We start from the raw sequence: 23,523 nt of genomic DNA, 5'->3' as shown, positions 1-23,523 counted from the left end.
GAGCATCTTTCCACTACACTACACTCAGTTTTAGTGCATCTATACTTCAGAGAGCGTCCTCACACTAAACGGGTTTGGGCCTTAAATACAATACACACATCATTAATGGACATACACAAGACAATGGTAACACCTTAAAATTAACCTGGACATACACAAGACAATGGTAACACCTTAAAATTAACCTCCACCAACAACACACACTAAAGTAAACAGAAATCAAAAGTACCCTTTAACCACTCTTAATCAAAGACGATAATCAAGAAAAACCTGCAAATCACGACATTTAACATCTTAATCTTAAATACTTAATCCTAAATTATTTCATAAACAAATCAAACACCGGACACAACATTATTACAACACACCTGGAAACCTTGTACATTCAATAAATTTATAGAATTAATGAAATCAGTTAATATAAATATACAAAACAACTTTACAAATAATAATTAACGAAGAACAAAAAGGTTTTTTCTCAAATCAACCTATCGATCAGTCACTGATGCATGACAGCGCATCAGCGACAACATTGCTTTTGCCTGGAATGTGTGAAAAGCTAAAATTCCATTCCAGGAGCTGGAGGCTCCAACGCATCAACCGTTGATTTTTATTCCTAAACCTGTTCAAGAAAATCAACGGATTATGATCCATTAATATTTTAATCGGAGTCCCTGTAGAGGATAAATACACCTGAAAATGATTAACAGCTAAAATTAATCCCAAAGTCTCTTTCTCTACAGTCAAGTATTTCCGTTGTGGCGGGGATAACTTTTTGGAGAAATAGGCAACAGGATGAGATACTCCATGAGCATCTTCCTGCAACAAAACTGCTCCAACCCCAACATCACTCGCATCAGTAGCAAGCGAAAAAGGAACGTCAAAATCAGGGGCTTTCAATATAGGGAAATTCATTAGGACCTGCTTTAATTTTTCAAAGGCATTTTGGGCATCATTAGACCATACAAAAGTCACATTCTTACATAATAAATTAGTCAGGGGCTCAGCGATATCAGAAAAATTCTTAACAAATCTACGATAATACCCTACTAAACCAAGGAATTTTCTGACATCCCTGCGACACTGGTATTTCAATATGCCTAATAGAGTCTACGTTTGCCTGTTTTGGAGCCACTTTCCCAAATCCTACTGCGTGACCCAAATACACAACCTTTGCTTTGGCAAACTCACTCTTTTGAGGTTTATAACCAAACCAGCTTTCCCAAGTACCTGAAATAAGGCCTTAATACGTTGAAGATGGGTGTCCCAGTCATCACTATAAATCACAATATCATCAATATAAACAACACACCCCTCTAAACCTTGGACCAAAGTATTCATTAACCTTTGAAAGGTTGCAGCAGCATTCTTCATCCCAAAAGGCATTACTTTACATTGGTAGAGTCCTCGCTGCGTTACAAACGCTGACAAATCCCGAGCCCGTTTGGACAGCGGAACTTGCCAATACCCCTTTAACAAATCAAATTTAGTTATATATTTTGAATTCCCTATCCTGTCAATACAGCCCTCTATCCTGGGTAAAGGATAACTGTCAGGCTTTGTGACCTCGTTGACTTTGCGGTAATCAAAACAAAGCCTGAATTGACCATCCTGTTTCTTTACCAAAACAACAGGTGAAGACCACAGACTGTTGCTGGGTTCGATCAGCCTGTGTCGTAACATATAATCAACCTCTTTATACACAACATCATTTTTAAATGGATTTAACCTGTAAGGGGATTGTTTTACCGGAGTTGCATTACCCACATCCACATCATGTTCAAGGACAGTGGTCTGTCCTGGAACATCCAAAAATAAATCCTTATAACTAAAAACTAACTTTTTCAAAGATCCCTGTTCTACTAAATTTAAATGTGAAACCATTTCTGAAAAATTTTCTAAAGAATGTTCATTATCATTAGGCCATTCGGCACCATCAAAACAATCATCATCAAAATTACTCACGTCTGGAAAAGAAAAAGAATTAATACCATTACACTTTGTAGTATCACCAACTAATGCCACGGGAATAACTTTGTCACGACCTTTATAAGCTTTTAACATATTTATGTGACACAGCTGGTAGGGTCTCCTCCTTTCAGGAGTTTCAACTAAATAATTAATATCACTTAATTTCTTTAAAATTTTCCACAGTCCTGAAAATTAAGCTTTTAAAGGGTTTCCTGGAATGGGAAGCAATACCAAAACATTATCACCCACTACAAAATTACGCTCCTTAGTCTTTCGGTCAAAAAAAGTATTTCATTTTCTTTTGGCTACACAATAAATTTTCACCAGCAAACTTCCAAGCCTTCGTTAATTTATCACCCAAATTACTAACATAATCTAATAAATTTATATCAGGGCGTCCCCTCCCAAGATTCACGAACCACATCCAATGGACCACGCACACAATGACCAAAAATAAGGCTGAAAGGTGAAAATCCTAAAGATTGACTCGGTACTGACCGAAATGCAAATAATAAGGCAGTTCCTTATCCCATTTGGAACCATTAACCAAACAATATTTTTTTATCATAGACTTCAAGGTTTGATGAAATCGTTCCAAAACACCTTGACTTTCAGGATGGTACGGAGAAGAAGTCACGTTTAATTCTTAATTCAGCCATCTTCTCCCTAAATAATTTACTCAGAAAATTAGACCCACAATCGGACTGAATTACTTTGGGCATTCCGAACCTGGTGAAAAATTCAATTAATACTTCAACAATTTAACAGTTTTTACATTTCGTAGTGGTATTGCCTCAGGATATCGAGACATCCTATCCATAATTGTTAAAATATACTGATTGCCACTACGAGTTTTCGGCAGAGGACCAACCACGTCAATAATTACCTCATTGAAAGGTTCAGAAACAACAGGAATAGGATGTAATGGTGCCTTTGGAATTGGTTGATTAGGCTTCCCGACCTTTTGACATGCATCACAACTATTTAAAAATTTTTTAACATCATCTTGCATCTTAGGCCAAAAATAACTTTCACACAATTTACGAATGGTTTTAAAAACACCAAAATGACCAGCCAAACCATTTTCATGAGCCAATGTCATTAACTCCTTTTGATAAACAAAAGGAACCATAATCTGTTTTACAGTTTCACAACCTGTGTTAATGGCATCAAAAGGTCTACTTATTCTATACAAAATATTATTAATTATCTTAAATCGAGGGACAGTCAAATCAGTAATTTTGCTAGACTCAACTGGCAGGTCTTTAAAATCTGCTTTTCTACTACACAACTACTATCTCTCTCTCTCTCTCTTCGGTTGATAACTATAGGCCTTAATTACTAATCAGCCAATTCTACTACACAACTACTATCTCTCTCTCTCTCTTCGGTTGATAACTATAGGCCTTAATTACTAATCAGCCAATTCTACTACACAACTACTATCTCTCTCTCTCTCTCTCTCTCTCTCTCTCTCTCTCTCTCTCTCTCTCTCTCTCTCTCTCTCTCTCTCTCTTCGGTTGATAACTATAGGCCTTAATTACTAATCAGCCAATTCTACTACACAACTACTATCTCTCTCTCTCTCTCTTCGGTTGATAACTATAGGCCTTAATTACTAATCAGCCAATTCTACTACACAACTACTAGCCTGTAGGATACCCTGTAAGTGTATACATACACTTACACATTGCATTAAGGTAAAGTACATTTACTCCCCCCCCCATCATCTCTCTCTCTCTCAAAAAAAAAGAGAATGGTAAAGAAAAACCCAGAGAGAGAGAGAAACTGCAAATTTGTATAAAAAAAAGATTTTTGAGAGAGTCGGTAATCAATGTATGGAGTTGGGTGAGCACAGATTAATTTTTGGTGTAAGATATGAGGAATTATTTAACAATAAGATTATGAAAAATAGGTTTTGTGTATTGGAAATGAATGACAAAATGATAGTTCAGGATACATGTACTGTATAGCTTTTTAGGACAGTATCTGGTAACCCTCTGGTCCCCAGGGTGTTGGTTACGAGGGTTTATATTGTACTAAAAAATTGCTCTCTTTTATAAGTCTTATTTCAAGGGTATCCACCAGCCACTTTAATTCTAAATTTACTAATTCACTTATGATACTCGTTTTTACTTATTCATTTTTTAGTATCCAGTTTCCTCATCTTTCTCTCACTATCAAATCCACTTGCAGCAGTTTATGTTGATGTAAACATCCTCTCCTGCTACAATGTAATCCTTTTCCCTGATGCTGTCTTTACTTTTTAGATTTAATAAATCTTGTGTGTCATCTATTCCATTGTTAGTTGTCATGAACTTCTCTTTTAAACATTTAATCCATATCTACACTAGAATTCTAGTACTGCATCTCCGTCTTGGTTTCTCCAAAGCTGTGTTTTACCCATCACATTTTCACAAGCAAAAACAGCTTTTGATTTCATGGTAACCTTTTCTGCAGGACAAGTTACCGGGGGAATGAATTATGCAGAACTTCCATTAGATCAAGACGCATTCCAGCGACTAGAGAGTGTTCTGGAAAGTGAAGAAGCTCGTGAAATTCTTGGAGAACCATTGTTGAATATGGTTGCAAATCCTGACCAGTTGGGGACTTTGGACCAGTTAATGGATTCATCTCTTTTCGAAGGTATGTACTCACTGAATAATAAGCATGGCAAGAAAAGGGTGTCATCTTTGTTTTGTCAGTGCATTAGAATAGAATAAACTGATGTCTTTGTATGAAAGAACAGACTGTTCTTTTACAATGCTTTGACTCAAGTTGTCTAGTGCCTAGTAGTGAATTATTTATCAGCCTTAACAGTAATTAAACTGGGATACTGAAACCATTCTCATCAGTTATTTTCTCATAGTACTGCATGAACCTCTTAAAACCGGCAGTCTGCGGTCCGAGAAGTCCAGTGGTTCGACTCAATTTTTAATCAGCTGCCATTTTTTCTTTGAGTGGCCATGAGGCTGGCTCCACATATTGTTTACAACTTTTCTCAGAATCTGCAGAACGTTATCTATGACTTTCATCGCCTAAATTTAATATCTTCATAATTATTGCAATTAGTTTCTTTGTCATTTATTTAGATTGTAGAGGGTAATAAGATGACAAAAATAATGAATTTCAGTGATCACTCAGTGTATTTGAACATCATCATAAAAAAAAGTTAGCGAAGCACACCGCCATCTGTTGAGGAAAATGAGCGCTAAACATTTGCTAACTAAAGGGGAAGGATATACATACACTTTTTTTTTTTTTGAGAGAGAGAGAGATGATGGGGGGGGGAGTAAATGTAGTTTACCTTAATGCAATGTGTAAGTGTATGTATACATCTTCTTTAGTATAGATAAAGATTTATGCTTGTGCTTCTTACCTCTAACATATCTGATCTCATGGGTGGCATATCAAATGAGTAAATATACAGCTTTGTAAAAGATATGATGAAGACACTACACACACTGCTGCTGCTGGCTGCTACAGCAGTAGAGTGTGTAGGTTATACTGTCTTGATCATATCTTTTATATAGTTGTATATTTACTTTTCAATTAACCCTTAAACGCCTACTGGACGTATCATATGTCGACTAAAATTGTCTGTTGGATGCCAAGTGGACGTACCGTACGTCGACTACAAAAAATTTCAACCTTCGGTCAACTTTGACTTGACCGAAATGGTCAAAAAACGCAATTGTAAGCTAAAACTCTTACATTCTAGTATATTCAATCATGTACCTTCATTTTGCAACAAATTGGAAGTCTCTAGCACAATATTTCGATTTACGGTGAATTTTTGAAAAAAAAAAAACTTTTTTCTTACGCAAGCGTATGTAAACTCGGCCGAAAATTTCAGAAATTCTTTTGTCATTTTGTCGTAATTTTTGCACTGTTCTATATTAGCCGTTACATAAAGTTTTATATATGAAAATGTGCGCAATTTCATGTACAATACAACAGAAAATAACTCATGGTTGTAGCTTTTATCAGTTTTGAAATATTTTCATATAAGTCACGATAACTGCCAAAATTTTAACCTTCAGTCAACTTTGCAACCAATTGGAAGTCTCTAGCAGAATATTTCGATTTATGGTGAATTTTTGAAAAAAACTTTTCCTTACGTCCGCGCCAGAAATTCTTTCGTCACGTTGTCGTAATGTTTGTACTGTTTTATATTAGTCGTTACATAAAGTTTTATATATGGAAATGTGCGCAATTTCATGTAGAATACAATAGAAAATAACTCATGGTTGTAGCTTTTATGAGTTTTGAAATATTTTCATATAAATCACGATAACTGCCAAAATTTCAAGCTTTGGTCAACTTTAACTCGACCGAAATGGTAAAAAAACGCAATTATAAGCTAAAACTCTTACCTTCTAGTAATATTCAATCATGTACCTTCATTTTGCAACAAACTGGAAGTCTCTAGCACAATATTTCGATTTATGGTGAATTTCTGAAAAAAAAAAAAACTTTTTCCTTACGTCTGCGCGCGGTAACTCGGCCGAACATCTCAGAAATTCTTTCGTCATGTTGTCGTAATGTTTGCATCGTTTTACATTAGTCGTTACATAAACTTTTATATATGAAAATGTGCGCAATTTCATGTAGAATACAACAGAAGATAGCTCATGGTTGTAGCTTTTATCAGTTTTGAAATATTTTCATATAAATCACGATAACTACCAAAATTTCAACCTTCAGTCAACTTTAACTCTACCGAAATGGTCAAAAAATGCAATTGTAAGCTAAAACTCTTACATTCTAGTAATATGCAATCGTTTACCTTCATTTTGCAATAAATTGGAAGTCTCTAGCACAATATTTCGATTTATGGTGAATTTTTGAAAAAAACATTTTCTTTACGTCTGCGCGGTAACTCAGCCGAACGTCTCAGAAATTCTTTCGTCTCATTGTCATAATATTTGCACCGTTTTATATTAGTCGTTACATAAAGTTTTATATATGAAAATGTGCGCAATTTCATGTACAATACAACAGAAAGTAACTCATGGTTGTAGCTTTTATCAGTTTTGAAATATTTTCATATAAATCACGATAAATGGAAAAAATTCGACTTTCGGTCAACTTTAACTTGACCGAAATGGTCGAAAACTGCAATTGTAAGCTAAAACACTTACAGTTTAGTAATATTCAATCAATTAGCTTCATTTTTCAACAGACGGGAAGTCTCTAGCAGAATATTTCGATTTATGGTGAATTTTTGAAAAAAACATTTTTCTACGTCCGTGCGTTACGAATTCATGCATCATTTTGTGATAATATTTTCTCTGTGTTGCTTTGATCATTTTACAATTTGTTATATACCAAAATCATCGCAATTTAGTGTACAATACAACTAAAAAAAAATTAACTCATTATCTTTAACCGTTGTGCTTACAGCGCGATTTGTATACAATTATATATGAGTTTTTTTTTTCGCTGTTATATATTCCAATATTTATATATGATAATGATATTTTTTTCATTTCTGATGGTTGCATACTAAACTTCAGGCAATGACAAAAAAAAAGGAGCCAAAAGTGAACTCTTAATCTTAAAAACTAAGCGTGCTGTGATTTTTTGAAAAAAACTTTTTTTCCGCTTCGGCGCTAACTCACCGAACGCCGCCGGCATACGGGAGACGTTTTTGTAAATAGAGGCTCGGCGTTTAACGGTTAAGTCTTTTCCTTTGTATGAAAATTAAATTTAACTTTTCCATGTTAGCTTCACTCAAAAGTCCTAGGTATATAGTGTTTAAGTGGATGTTCGACATAAGTAATTTATTCCTTTGCCCTCTTGCATCATTAATTTATGCCCCATTTACAGTAACTGATTCTTCATTTAACAGTATTTCAGTACTCTATCTCCTCTAAATCTAGGTTATTGTTTTTTACTTATTAATATTAGCTTCACATAATCAAGTATCTCCCCAATGTAATAGAAATGTTCTACCTCTTCCAAGGCCTAGCCTTTTGCCAAAGAATGGTTCTATTTGTTTTCTGTACTGTTTGCTCTTATTATACAATTTGAACATATTTTGTTATCTTGAGTATCTTGTTGTGCCATCTGTACATTAAGTATATGATAGCCATTAAATATGAGACTTCAGATGTGATAATGCTTCGTGCTCACCTGGCAGTATTGCCTCATTATACATGTTTAAATGTGGGGTACTGGCCCTGCAGTTGCCTCATTATAAAAGCTGATGCATATTATTGATTTCCATGGCATGAAGTGAGACCAAAAGTAGCTAATCTCTGCCATTCCCCTTGGACCTTTGCTATTATTTTCAAAACTTCTACAATTGTTATGGAATTTTTTTCTTTCCAAAAATAAAGTTTTCTATTTTTATATTTTATATACTTTGCCTCTTTAAATTAACAGTTTGTATCTTCTTAATAGTAAACATTGTACGCATTTAAATGGTTGAAACATAAGCAGCTGCAGAGGAAATGGATGAACTTTAAGATAAATGCAACAAAAAAAGTAATTTTGCAGAAAGACTAGGAAATAAATAAGGATGAAAAATAGATTGAGGTGATTAGGTATACAACAAGAATAGGAGAGGACCATTTAGTTGAGGAACGCAGTAGACATGGAAGTGGAGGTTGCCACTCATTAATTAATTATAAAGGTTATAGACAAGTTCTTGAACCAGAAAGCACATAAGATAGGAGAGTGGAGCAAACCTGTCTAACCTCACAAAGAAAAACTCTGATATACTGTATAAATTAGAGTATTTTTCATTGTGTTTTCTAATTTAAAAGTTGTTCATTATTTTTAGTGCTCTTGTTTTTTTAGATTAACAGAATAAAATATTTATGGTACATCATTATTCCAGGGACTGAGCAAGATAATGTTAATGACGCAGAAAATGTAAATAGTGAAGGTATCACATCATCTAAGAAAACACGATCTCCCCCGAAACGCAGATCACAAAGGCAGATGGACAAAGCAGAGAGAGAAGAAGTAAGTAGATAATGAGGATTCAGTATTTTGGAATAACCATTTATGAAGCTGTTAAAATATAATAGTAATGTAGTATTATTTTTTTCATAGTTTCAGTTATTTTCAAGGCCTGAAAGTACAGTGTGATATGAGCCTTATTTGCTTTTACTTTATTTTAAAGGTGGAAAAGATCCTGGCTGAAAATAAGAAACTTCTACAGGAAGAAAAGCAGCAACTTGGAGAGCAGCAGATTGTGGAAAATATGCGCAAGATGCACACTGTTGATGAAGAAGAAGAGACTGAGGATGAGGAGATGGAAGAAGATGAAAGTGATGGTGATGAAGAAGATGGATCAGAAAATATTGTATCTAGAAAGACTGTCATAGGTAAAAAAAGAGGAAAAGTGTCTGGAAAAGGCCGTGGGAAAGTGAGGGGTAAAGGAAAATTGGATACTGAGAAGGAGAAACTACAAGACCCAAAGGGAAAGGGCAAAGGAAAGAAGAAAATTGAGGAAGAGGACCAGGAGGTTGGTTTGGGAAGAGGTGGTGGTCGTGGCAAAGGCAGAGGAAATATGAAAGAAGGAAATATTGGAAGTGGTAAAGGTAGAGGTCGAGGTGCTTTGAAGAAAGATGGAGAGAGTGCAATAGGAAAAAAATTTGAATCTAATACCACTGACAAGACTGTTGGTGTAGTTGGACGAAGAAAGAAAACTGATGTGAGTGATAATGATGAAGAAAAAGCAAAGCCTCTAAAGAGTATTAAAAAAGGTGAAACTGAATCATTTAATGAAAAGTCTAATAAGAATGAAAAGGAGGACAAGAAGTCTCAGAGAGATAATACTAAAGTTGGCATTAAAGATAGTGTAGATGATAAGAAAGCTGGAAACCAGAAAGACCCAAAAAATGGTGTTAATGAGACTGAAAGGAAGTTGAGAAAGGGTATTAAAGGAAAGGAGGACAGTGATGCAAAGTTAGGAGACAGTAAAAGTGTTGAGAAAAAAATAAATAAAGACAAGGATGATGGTAGTGATAGTGGAAAGAAACTCAAATTGAGAAAGAGTGCCAGGAGCAAAGGAAGCAGTGAAGAGATTGATGAAAGTGGAGCAAATCTTAAGAAATCTCAGTCTGAAAAGGAAAGTGATAATGATAAGTTAAGATCAAAACAGGGAAATAAAGGAAGTAGTGAAACAGTAGCAGAAGATGAGAATAATGCTAGAACTAAGGAAATAGTCGGTGTAGAGGAAAAGGGAAATGCTGATGCAGGTAAAGTACTTGCTAGGAAAGGCTTAAAAGAGAGAGGTGATGACAGTGAAGCATTGAAAAACCAAAAGCAAGGAAGTAACTTGGAGAGTGTTAAAGATTTTGGGAGGAGAAAGATAATGGTCAGAACGCAGAAGAAAAATAACGAAGGTGGGTCAAATGAACCTGTATTTTCAGAGGAAGTGAAAGGAACAGAAGATAAAGAAATGGATGTTGATACTGCTATTACAACAAATGAAAATGTAACAGGAATCAATGCAGGATGTTCTGGTTTGTATACAATTTTTTGGTTTTCTTGTATGAATCATTTCTATTTTTACTAACAGTTAGCTTGGTGTACTTTTTCCTACAGACATCTGCTTCCTCATCATCTGTATCACCCTTTAACAAATACAAAAAAGGCTAGGGAGAAGTGTTTATAAAATTATTCGTGAAATGAAGGGTTGATTTGTGAAACCAATGAGCCTGATTAAGGAATTTTAGGCATCTCTCCATTTTTACCATCTCTATCATTGCACATAGTTATAAATCAAGTATAGTAAACCACAAGATAGTTATTAGTTGGAACATTGATTAAACTCCACTAATTCATTAAAAGAAAGTTTTGCCATTTCTTTTAATCCATTACTTTGACTTACTCAGATGCCATTCCATGAATGTTAAGGGTAGGTTGTTTTTTTAGTATAGTGCATTAATTGCTCTCCATAGACTTCTTGGCTAGCACCAAAAAAAAACAGGAAAACTTTTGACAAGGTTTTTATTAGGAGTGGTGAAGGTACTTTTAATTTGCTTTATATTTTGATAATTGTGTTTATGGATGTGATAAACTTCAATTGAATACTATCCTCAGTCAGGCATTAGATTCATGATAAATGCTGACTAATTGAAACCTTAGGTATACAGTACTGCAATACTTGGGATTCTAAACTTTTAAAAATTAATTTTAGTGAAATATAGTTATTCCTAAGTCTTCTCCTGGACAACCTCATCAATCATATAAATGCCTCCAAAGCAATCTGCAACTTTCCATAGAGACTGGTCCTTATTGCATGAAAGAAAAGGATTTTTTGCAAAACTGAAATTACCCGGACTCTTGTATGTATCAACCAGACCTCTTATTCCATGAATATTTCAAGCTAACAATAACTCCAAGTTTTACCCTAACTTGTTTTTGTGGTTTTCTAACCATGTTCATTTAAATGCTAATTACAGCATATATCAACCATAATAGTGCAATTGTTACTATTATATAACTCCATTTCTTCACAAGGAATTCCCTAGGTAAAATGAATTACTACATATTAAGGAGTATTTGTGGCTTAATCTCTGTCATGTATATTAGTAACAAAACTAAAATAAAAAGTCATGCAGTACAGATTTAACATCCAGATTTTGGTGCCAGCTGTCAGGCATCCGGCACCACAATCCAGGCACCAGGTGCCACCTCTTCACTATCAGACTACAGTGACCCCACTAGATTGCGGTTCAGCAATTGCAGATTCAGTACTTCTCGTACTTTTCTGTGAAACGTATCTCCAAATATATTGCGAGGGAATTCACTAATTTGTGGGTTTCTTCATAGAGCAGTCGGCACCAATACGCGATTATCAGCATTGATAAGCGGAAAACTGCGTATTGGTGCCGAAAATTGCCGATTTTCATCAGTAGACAAGCACTGAAAAACCGGATCACTGATACCGGGGACTGCCTGTATTTTCATTTTATTTTCATGACCTAATACATTTTTCATGATAAAAGAATGATTTAACTCATTTTCAGATATTAATATTAATAATGTAAACAGCCAAATATCAGTCAAATGTTAAGGTAAAATCTCTTAATATTGATATATTATCATCGTAATACGTACTGTATAAAGAAAACAATGTTACCCCCCCCCTCTCTTTCCATGACGACATGCTATTGGTTGAAAGGGTGGGACAATTAAGCTTGTAGCTCAGTGCTTTGTATAGACTGTCAATAGTGTATAAGTAGTATTTAGTTTCTCTCTCTCTCTCTCTCTCTCTCTCTCTCTCTCTCTCTCTCTCTCTCTCTCTCTCTCTCTCTCTCTCACTTCTGCTCCTACTCCGTCAGCAGTGTGTGTCCCTCTCAGAGCCTTGGAACCCCTCCAGATCTGTCAGCCGCGTATACCTCAAGCAGAGCTTTGGAGCCCCATCTGCAATGGTTAGCAGCTAGGCAGAGTCTCTCTCTCTCTCTCTCTCTCTCTCTCTCTCTCTCTCTCTCTCTCTCTCTCTCTCTCTCTCTCTCTCTCTCTCTCTCTCTCTCTCTCTCACTGAAATAAGAGAGAGAATTTCTATGCATATGTAATATGTTTGTTTTGTAAGATAAATAAGTTGTGTACTAATTTTCAAATATTAATATTCATGTAAACTGCAAAATATCAATGTGAACTGCAAAATATCAATGTGAGAGACATAGATAGAAAGGGAGAGTGGGTGATAGGCAGGTACACATAATATATACTGTATTATTGACATTTTTAATTTTTTGACCCTCAAGGGATGGGCTTGATTGTATATCAAGCACACCCCCAAGCCGGGCAGACTTTAAGGTTGGCCAATTTAAGAAAAAAACATCAATAGAAAGAGGAAGATATGCAAATGCACATTGCGTAAGAAAAAATTCTAAACATTTTTCCCTATCTTCCACGGGAAGTTGAAAGTGGATGTTTACAACACTGGGGGGGGGCTTCTTTTACAAAACACTCATAAAAATATGTTAATTTTACCAAGTTATACATGTTTTTCTAATCATTTATTTCAGTGTATTTTTTGTAAAATTATAATTACAGCTCACACAATATCATAACAGATAAGAACTAAAATCAGTAACAAATTCTAAGTATGATGTAAAATATTTACGAGATCTACTGAGATGGGGAGAAGCAGTAACTTTTTGTGAGGTATCCATGTTTTTTCTAGTACTTCTTTGCACTTTTCTTTGCAAAACTACAGTTATAGCTGACATGCTATCATAAAAGATAACTAAAACCAATAGCAAGGAAGGGTTAGAAGTAGCAAATCTGGGTTATTGGCTGGAAGGGTTAGAAGTAGCAAATCACACAGCAGGGTATAAATAAAGGATATGTTACCTCAATGCTGATTGGCTCGTAGCACAAGACTGTTGGTTGCTGGTTGGCTTGTAGCTCTGATGCTTTTCAAGGAAGTTTCACCTTTTTTTTATGATTGATTTTAGTTTAATGTTCAGGGATACTGTATATTCTTATAACCTAGTTTTTTGAATTAATCATTATTTACTTTTGTATACATACTGTCACTTCTCAGTTCACTCTCTCTCTCTTAGGGGTAACCTAAATTAATTTTCACTACTGTGCATGGGGGCAGTGTCTGATTTTTGTTGATAAGATCTTACGAAAGCATCGAATATGGATCGTGTTTTGGAAGTAGCTATTTAAAGCCACAGCCTAATTGGCAAAAATATGCAGTGATGTCTAGTGTTGATAAGGCACTTATCAGAGTAAATCAAAGAAATTTAAAGGGAAACTTAGCTAAATCTGGCTGGCTCATAGATAAATGCTAGTAAAATGTCATCACTGAAGGCCCTCCCACTCATTGATACTGTAGTGTGTGTCTCTCTCTCTCTCTCTCTCTCTCTCTCTCTCTCTCTCTCTCTCTCTCTCTCTCTCTCTCTCTCTCTCTCTCTCTCTAACACCTTTATTCAGAATCAAGTATGACTCTTTCATGACACTAAAATAAATTAACGCCATATAATTAAAGACAAAAAATCCATGAAAAAAAAAATTTATTTTATGTTATGAGAAATGCCTCTTAAATATTCAATGGGAGTCCTTTCATTAAAATTTTGGACAATTCTAAGAATGCGGGAATCAGTATCCCTGTACTTTTTCAATTTGGCGGATGGTGAACTGCCTGCTATAAGTGATTCCAAATAAAAATCTCTACCTTTCTGAACTTTGTTAAGTGCATTTATGAATTTCCAGAGTGTAGGATGTTCCATTCCTAATTCCATTTGTAATCTGTTCGCTCCTTCTGCATGGTTGTTTGTTTTATCTTCATGATTGAAAGTTCGAAAATACAAATTCCACATTTCCAATGGAAAGAGTGGTGCACGTCTGCTATTTCCACGTCTGTTTAACCGACCTATATAATTGTCTTCAAGCCAGTTCAAGATTGGCACATGCTCTGGGGATAATTCATCAGCTAAGACATCAATATATGAATCAATATGATTGACAGGTACAAATGCAAGCGCCAGTATCATCTTTACTTGTAAAGAAAACTGGCTATCGTTATTACAGCGAGAACTTAGACCCAAAGCCGCATTGTGTTTTTGCATGGTTTGGCTAAGGTGAAAGAAGCACCCTTTTAGTTCGACTTGTGGAAAATTTTCCTTGATTGCCAAAAATGCTGCAATTTCAAAATCACATACAACCGATTTCGGGTTTACTGTTGGTTGATATTCTTTTATCATTTTAAATAGCCTTGAATATGTAACTTTCCGTTTGTTAGGTAATAGAGCATAAAGCACTGGAATGACACCTCTGAATTTTTGAGCCATTACAATATACACCTGAGAAAATAGCGTGGGAGCAATCTTAAACCTTCCGTCTACATACCAAACTTCTGCTGATACCAAATGTTGCAACCAACTTCTCCTTCCAAATAGCAAAATTCTATCTTCACTGGGACCACTGTCTTTTAATAAAAAATCTTCCTTCTGGTTTGGCTCTGTTTCGTAGGTCGAATATTCATCAGGGATTGCTAAATGATTTAGGTCAACTGGATTTGGCGGAGAGGCACTAATCTGATTCCGTTTCCGATTTAATAGTTTTTAGAGCCGACGAATTCGGGAGTGATCCTTGCACCGCTTGGGGAACATTACATAAAACTTCATTAATCACTACACTTGGGCTTTCCATCGTCTCTTCAGCTCTGGTTTTAATTTTTGTAGTTGTCCTTTCTACTTCTACTTTTATCGGTGAAGAGTCATGGGTGTGAGTATTCAAGACTTTAACTACGTTTCTAAATCTTGTGTGTATTCTCGCTTTACACCTGCCGAGCTGATCACATTTCCAGAACATCAAATTGCTGTCCGTTTGCTGAATTTGTCGAAAATGAACAAATAGCCATCATGAGAAAATTTTGCTTTGCCTCTCTGACTTAAAATTGTCTCCATTGTAATGGGTTTACTGAAAGAATGTAAAACTGAAAGTGATATATCGAAAGGTTAATAATTACTTACGTTTTTGTTGACAAACATCTGATTTCATACTTGGGTACTTTTGTTTGTAATTGGTAATTAATTAAGTAATTGTCGTCATGCGTTGAAAGGTTAAAAATTACTAACGTTTTTGTTGACAAACTTTGATTTCATAGTTCGGTATTTTTGTTTACAAATAGTAGGATTGGTAATTGAGTAACTGTTGTTTCGTTTTTATTTACACTGCCTTGCAGTGTGTGTGTGTGTGTGTGTGTTGGACCGGTGATGAGTTGGGGCCGGGTATAAGTTGGGCTGGAGATGAGCTGGGCCGGAGATAAGTTGGGCCGGAGATGAGTTGGCTGGCGATGAGTTGTCCCATTTCGCTCTCTCTCTCTCTCTCTTTCTCTCTCTTTTTGATGAATCATGTCTCAAAGTAGAGTACAATAAGGGAATGGGCATCGAATGAGAATATTAATTGTATAATACAGTTCCATGACGCAATCCACGTTTCCTTTAACTTGAAATATGCACCAAGTCTTGCATACTCACTCTCGGTTACTTCATGTTGACTCTCAAAAGTTCCGGTTCACGTGTACCTGCTTAGTCCTGCTAGATGAATGTAACATAACACAAGTGTTCTAACCATAACTTCCTGAATGCATGATCAGTCACTTAATAAATCCACAGTGCTTGGTATAGCACCCTTTTTGGCGTGCCTCTGTGTCAGTTTTGTTGTTTCTATATACACTTGACTCATTTACTTGAAACTGACACTAATGTTTGTTGTAGGGCTGTTGAGTGGTTATCAGTGAGTCTGTGCATTTCAGGTTGTATCTATTTATGTATTTTTTTATGGATTTAAAGTTACTCATTCTTTCAACACTCAGTTATTTTGATTATTTAATTTACATTGTTTATTATATATATATATATATATATATATATATATATATATATATATATATATATATATATATATATATGTATTTTATTTAATCATAGCTACATTGCCGTGCTGAATGATGCTCGTAACTCAAAGTTCAAGCGCGTGGTCTATCCCGTAAATTTTTATAATCCACTAATCCATTGATTATACTATACTGTATTGAAATTGAAGGAAATATGAAGTAAAAAAAGGCAAATATTGTAATATAAGATTATGTAAAAGGATATGCTGTTGTTTGTTTAAGATCAAGCCAGCCTTGTGTATATCAGGGTCTTGCGCTTTGAGCAGACCATAAATGAAAAACTTTCGATGGAAATAGAGAAAATAAAATTTCAGTAATTATCGCATATCCTACTCAAGGTATTGTTTATTGTACAAGGGGGTAAAATATTTGTGTTTCTACGATCATCATCATGCTACTGGGAACCCTGCTATTACATCTGATGTCGTAGTTTACATCACAACTAGCCTCTCACTGGGTGCTTACTAAATTTACCTAATTTTCCCCTTAAATTTCTTTGATTTACTCTGATGAGTGCTTTAATTATCCACATTAGACATCACTGCATATTTTTGTCAATTAGGCTGTGGCTTGAAACAGGTATTTCACGATCCATATCCGATACTTTGGTGAGGTTTTATCGACGAAAATCCATTTGACACAGCCCTGAAATGCGCAGTAGTAGCTGTGAGCCATATATTTTTAAGGGTAAAAATGTAAGATGACTTTGAAATAATATCAAAGTGTTTTAGGATAATAGTTTTAGGTATATTTTTGTTTGATCTATTAACCCTTAAACGCCAACTGGACATATCATACGTCGACTAAAATTGTCTGTTGGGTGCCGAGTGGACGTACCGTACGTCGACGACAAAAAAATTTCAACCTTCGGTCAACTTTGACTCGACCGAAATTGTCAAAAAACGCAATTGTAAGCTAAAACTCTTACATTTTAGTAATATTCAATCATTTACCTTCATTTTGCAACAGATTGGAAGTCTCTAGCACAATATTTCGATTTATGGTGAATTTTTGAAAAAAAAACTTTTTCCTTACGTCCGCGCGGTAACTAGGCCGAAAATTTCAGAAATTCTTTCGTCATATTGTCGTAGTTTTTGCACTGTTTTATTTTAGCCGTTACATAAAGTTTTATATATGAAAATGTGTGCAATTTCATGTAGAATACAACAAAATACAACCCACGGTTGTAGCTTTTATCAGTTTGGAAATATTTTCGTATAAATCACGATAAGCGCCAAAATTTCAACCTTTGGTCAACTTTGACGCGACCGAAATGGTAAAAAAACGCAATTGTAAGCTAAAACTCTTACATTCTAGTAATATTCAATCATTTACCTTCATTTTGCAACAAATTGGAAGTCTCTAGCACAATATTTCGATTTATGGCAAATTTAAAAAAAAAAAACTTTTTCCTTACGTCCGCGCCAGAAATTCTTTCGTCACGTTGTCGTAATGTTTGTACTGTTTTATATTAGTCGTTACATAAAGTTTTGTATATGGAAATGTGTGCAATTTCATGTAGAATACAACAGAAAATAACTCATGGTTGTAGCTTTTATCAGTTTTGAAATATTATCATATAAATCACGATAACTGCCAAAATTTCAACCTTCGGTCAACTTTAACTCGACCGAAATGGTAAAAAAACGCAATAATAAGCTAAAACTCTTACATTCTAGTAATATTCAATCATTTACCTTCATTTTGCAATAAATTGGAAGTCTCTAGCACAATATTTCGATTTATGGTGAATTTAAAAAAAAAAAACATTTTCCTTACGTCCGCGCGGTAACTCGGCCGAACAACTCAGAAATTCTTTCGTCACGTTGTCGTAATGTTTGCACCGTTTTATATTAGTCGTTACATAAACTTTTATATATGAAAATGTGCGCAATTTCACGTAGAATACAACAGAAAATAACTCATGGTTGTAGCTTTTATCAATTTTGAAATATTTTCATATAAATCACGATAAATAGAAAAAATTTGACCTTCGGTCAACTTTAACTCGACCGAAATGGTCGAAAACTGCAATTGTAAGCTAAAACACTTACAGTCTAGTAATATTCAATCAATTAGCTTCATTTTTCAACAAACAGGAAGTCTCTAGCACAGTATTTCGATTTATGGTGAATTTTTGAAAAAAACATTTTTTTTACGTCCGCTCGTTACGAATTCATGCATCATTTTGTGATAATATTTTCTCTGTGTTGCTTTGATCATTTTACAATTTGTTATATACCAAAATCATCACAATTTAGTGTACAATACAAAGAAAAAAAAATAACCCGTTAGCTTTAACCGTTTTTCTCACAGCACAATTTGTATAAAATTATATATGAAAATTTTTTTTTGCGCTGTCATATATTCCGTTAGCTTTAACCGTTTTTCTCACAGCACAATTTGTATAAAATTATATATGAAAATTTTTTTTTGCGCTGTCATATATTTCAATATTTATATATGATAATGATATTTTTTTCATTTCTGATGGTTGCATACTAAACTTCAGGCAATGACAAAGAAAAGGAGAAAAAAATGAACTCTTAATCTTTAAAACTAAGCGTGGTGTGATTTTTTGAAAAAAAACTTTTTTCCGCTTCGGCGCTAACTCCTGAACGCCGCCGGCATACGGGAGACGTTTTTGTAAATAGAGGCTCGGCGTTAGAGGGTTAAGATGAGCAGTTATAAGCATTTTAGTTTAAGGTATTACTTCCCTTTTAGCAGCAATTATTACAGCAATAATTATTTCAAAATCCTGTCTTTTTCAGACTAGGATTTTTGTGTCCCAGTTTTGAGCTTGTTGAAGAAAGCTCCCACCTCTGGCATTTTCTTCATCCTTGAGAAATCTCTCAGGGACTTGGGAGTTGGACTTTCGTTGAAAAGGGAACAAGACAAGTGTCTCTTGTCTTTTCCCCCCTCTGGTGTGTTTCGACGGAATTATCGTCCTTGTCGTAGCTTTTATCAAGATTTTGAAGTGAAGGTTTTTCTTTATTTGACACAGGAGCACTGGCTAACCAGTTAGAGGACTTCCAAGTGTTCACCGAGAAGCTTCGCCTTGGTTTTCCTCTTAGTCCTGTCCTGTGTGGACAAGGACAATTGAAACGGTTTTTAGAGATCTCCACTCTTCTTTGGAAGCTCAGATAGAGAGCTTTAGTGCTCCTTTACTTCTTTGAGAACCACACAGTTGCAATCAGCCTACATTTCCTCTTCCTCAATACAGTCTCCATCACAAGAGTCAACTGTTTGGATCTCAGTCTCAAATCTTGGAATTTTTTCGGCTTTTCCGTCTGCAAGAGGATCAGGCTACTTTCAGATGGTCTGCTAATTTGTATTCCCTTCTTTTTTACTCAGAACGTTAGTGGTTGAGTCTGCTGGGGACTCTGTCATCCATCGAGGTGCTTTCATGTTAGACAGACTTTATAGGAGGGTTTTGCTTTCTTCCTTTAGTTTCCATCCAGTTCCGAGATTTACAGCACAGTCAGTAAACACCATAATGTTTTTTGGTTCTCCACGACCACTGAAGATACGCGTGACACTTGCCGTTCTCCATTTTTGTCAAGCAGTAAAGAGTTTAACCTCATCTCACAGCCTTTATGCAGTTTTGCTCTGGTTTTCATCTGTCTTGTCTTCGGTCTGTCTTCCTTGGAAGACCTTACTTGGGTTCCAGTCAAGAAGAGAAAGTGCCTTGATCCCTCTCGGTCCAGCGCTTCCTAATGGCACCCGTTTCCTAACCTCTGGAATCTACTTCTGAGCTCCTGGCACCTGGTACTGTTTCCCGAACTGACATCTGTGCCAGAGCACTCAGCACTATTTAGCCAGTATTGCATCGGACTGCAGGAAACTTCGTCACCATTGTCCTGTGACCAAGGTTTTTGTGCCTCTTGAATTTTTCAAGCAAGTCCAATAAGAGTCGATCCCACACGGATGTCCTCATGTCCATACAGCGGTCAAGAATCAGCAGGGTTAGCAACTAGTCTGCTCAGTTGTCCACGAGCGCGTGATGAGATGCAAGCTCTCTCTAGTCGGCCATTCCCCAAACTGGGGATCTAGGCTTTGGCCTCTATGGCATAAGTCTTCTCTCAAGTCCTCACTCCTACAATCATCATCATTTTCTGACCATGAACATTAGTTTCCTGAGTGTCCATGTATCCCAGGACAGCTGACATCCTTGTTTCCGTTCAAAGGAAAACTCGGAGGTGTTGAACACAAGACCAACTTGGACGGGGAAATACAGCCGGATACCATAGTTTGTTCCCATAGGCCCGGATTTAAGTTGGACATGCAGTGGTAGCTGTCCGAACTTAGTCTTTGAGAAGGAAAGTTCCTTCTCTGAGACTAGACTTAGTCTTCTGCTCAGCTCCTTCATCTAGGTCGGGGAGCCTGCTCAAGGAACCGGAAGGTTTCTGGATTGTGTCCCTGGAAGAACGGAGCCTGCACATCTTTGGCAGAGAGCTGAAGCGATTCATTTTGGGCTTTGGTGCTTCGCAACCCTTTTTCACTCCTAGACTGGTAATTAATTTAGACAAGACCACAATCCTAACCTTATTACATTAGCAAGGAGGCCCTCTTGCTCATGCTCTCGCCATCAAACAGAAAGAGAGAGAGCTTTTACTGCAGACAGTCAATCGAGTTTTCTAGTCACTCGATTTTTTTCAGTTTAAGTTTTGGGAGACAATCTGAGCTGTCAGAAGCTTGTTCTTCCCTCTCAGGAAGCGCTGAACAATTTTCAGGCTCATCACAGTCCCGTTCTGACCCATGGTTTCCGAACTTGTCAGGGTGGTTGGTGGACTCTCCAAGACTCCTTCCTCAGTCCATATCTCCCAGTCAACCTTACTTAGAAGAGATGCCACCAAGGGTGGCTCGCTCTTAATCGGACAGGCTTCACGCTGCTCGGAAGCTTGTCAGAACATAAGGTTTTTTTCAACACGTACTACAGAGGCTATAGCTAGATGCAGACGTCAATCTTCTAGACCTGTCTGTCAGACTGAATGATTTCCGTAGATGGTATCTCACACTCTTCGTTCCTTCCTCCAAGGCATCTGTGACCCAAAGTGCAGAGTGCGCCTTTTCTTAGAAGATCCAGAATCTCTGACATTCCATGTTTAACAAGTCTTGGGCTACGGACTCAGTAACATGGTTTGCTCATTTACCCTTAGAAGTTTAGCCATGAACAAGCACCCTTCCAAGACCTGGACCCATTCTTTCTCCCTAAGATCTTATGGAAGAGAAGACATTCTTGACAGCCAGGAACAGGGCTCCGGGCACCCAGGAGTGTCAGCAGCTCTTGAGCTCTTTCCTCGCCTGTCTTCCAGCTCACCTGGCAGATTGCGTCTTTTCCGAGATCTAGAATCTCTCATAAACCATCATTAACAAGTCTTGAGCTACAGATTCAGTAACATGATGGGTTACTCATTTACCCTTGGAAGTTTAGCCATGAACGAGCACCCTTCCAGGACCTGGACCCGCTCTTTCTCCCTAAGAATTTATGGAAGAGAAGGCATTCTTGACAGCCAGGAACAGGGCTCCGGGCACCCAGTAGCGTCCAGCAGCTCCTGAGCTCTTTCCTCGCCTGTCTTCCAGCTCACCTGGCGTCCAGCTTGTTTGCCACAAATTACAGCCTGTCACCCAGGAATGCCTACCAGCTCCCGAGCTCTTACCTCACCTGTCTTCCAGCTCGCCTGGCACCAGCTATTGCTCCAAGCACCTTGGAGTGCTCCACCAGCTCCCGAGTGCCTAGCTCACCTGGCAGCCGGCTTGGCTGGCTCCAACTACAGCTTGGTGCCAGCTCAGAGCAACCAGCACCTGGCTCTAACTCCTGATCGTCTGGCTCCAACTCTCCCCTCATCCTTGGATAAGTGGAAGAACAGAGAGCTCTATCCAGTTGGAGTTCTTCAGGTATTACTAGAGCAGGATTGGTAGAGCAGAGGGCCGTACATAATCTATAGTGTGGTGGCATGGACTCTTTTCACCCTCTATGTACACTTGTCCTTCATCCTGATGGGCCATATTTATGAGACCACCCTCAGATGTAGGAGAGCATTTTGAGTATGTTTTAGTTAAAGCTAAGGACGTCAGAGCAGCTTCTACCTCATTAACTGTCAGGCACAAGATGTCCCTTATTTTCGTTCTGCAATCGATCTTCTGGATGTGTAATCGTTTTTCACTTCTCACAACTTTATTGAAGTTAAAAGAGTGTTGATATTTTGCAGTAAAAGTCCAAGTTAAAACAGTGTTGATATTTTGCAGTAACTTGCAGTCATTGTTAGTGACTGGCCTGGTATCGCGGAAGGAAGCTAAGGATTTTCCCCTACTATCTCTTCACTTGGGGAGGTGTTTTGATTTTTTAGGAACCGGGGGGTTACAATGTACCTGGGGCACCCACTGCTCTCAATGGTGGGGTTGCAGCTTTATTTCAGTGTAGGTGACAGTATTGTTCCACTACTGCTTTGGCAGTGTTTGGAGTACTCCTTTGCTGCAAAGCTCCCACTTAAGTAAGAGGCGCTCCACGGCTATACTGCCACACCACTACAAGTTAAGATGAGCACCAACCAGAGGCAATATTCTCCTGCAGTAGCTCTCTTGACTGATCAAGAACAACAAGCAGTGTCGTCAATGGCAGCAACCTTTTTACTTCAAATTCATTATATGTCCTAGTGTTTTGGAGTAGAATATGTCCATGTATCCCACTTCCTGTCAATGTGGGATTCAGCTATGTAATTACTTGGTAAGTTACTTATATAAAAATGACGTATGTATATAAGTACAAAATCGGAGCCCTCCCTCATCCCCTTGCATGTACAAAAGGCACAAATACAATGAGGTTGTTTGCCGAGTCATTCCTGGTATTCCCATTAGTGGATGGGACTAGTCGCTTACATTAAACAGTTAAGTGTTAGCACGAATTTTGAATTCAAACTGCCCCGGTAGTTTAAAATTAATAGCTATGTAATTACTTGGTAAGTATATATAAAACTTTATTTTATCATAAAAATGTCATATTTCATATCTTGAAGCACCATGTTTTCAGGATTGAGCATTATTTTAGCTTACAAGTAGCTTATTATGAATAATTATTAAAAGGTGTAAAAAATGTAAAACATTTTCTACATTAGCAACGCTTCTTGTTCCCCATGTGTGTTTGCTATACCATAAAATATGTAATAACA

The 23,523-nt window shown here is 36.8% G+C and overlaps 1 protein-coding gene across 4 annotated transcripts in view; it reads left to right on the top strand.

Annotated features, from left to right (window-relative positions):
• The window catches only part of pps (protein partner of snf), a 283,257-nt gene that overhangs the window by 98,024 nt on the left and 161,710 nt on the right, over positions 1–23,523 (top strand). For all 4 annotated transcript variants that reach the window (XM_067127353.1, XM_067127351.1, XM_067127352.1 and 1 more), the window contains exons 4-6: positions 4,432–4,617; positions 8,819–8,946; positions 9,107–10,454. In XM_067127353.1, coding sequence (XP_066983454.1) covers positions 4,432–4,617; positions 8,819–8,946; positions 9,107–10,454 — 1,662 coding nt within the window. The remainder of the gene's footprint in view (positions 1–4,431; positions 4,618–8,818; positions 8,947–9,106; positions 10,455–23,523) is intronic.

Source organism: Macrobrachium rosenbergii, chromosome 25, assembly GCF_040412425.1.
Source record: "Macrobrachium rosenbergii isolate ZJJX-2024 chromosome 25, ASM4041242v1, whole genome shotgun sequence".
NCBI lineage: Eukaryota > Metazoa > Arthropoda > Malacostraca > Decapoda > Palaemonidae > Macrobrachium > Macrobrachium rosenbergii.
Note: the sequence above shows the minus strand (reverse complement) of the source record. Positions and strands in the feature narration are given on the sequence as shown.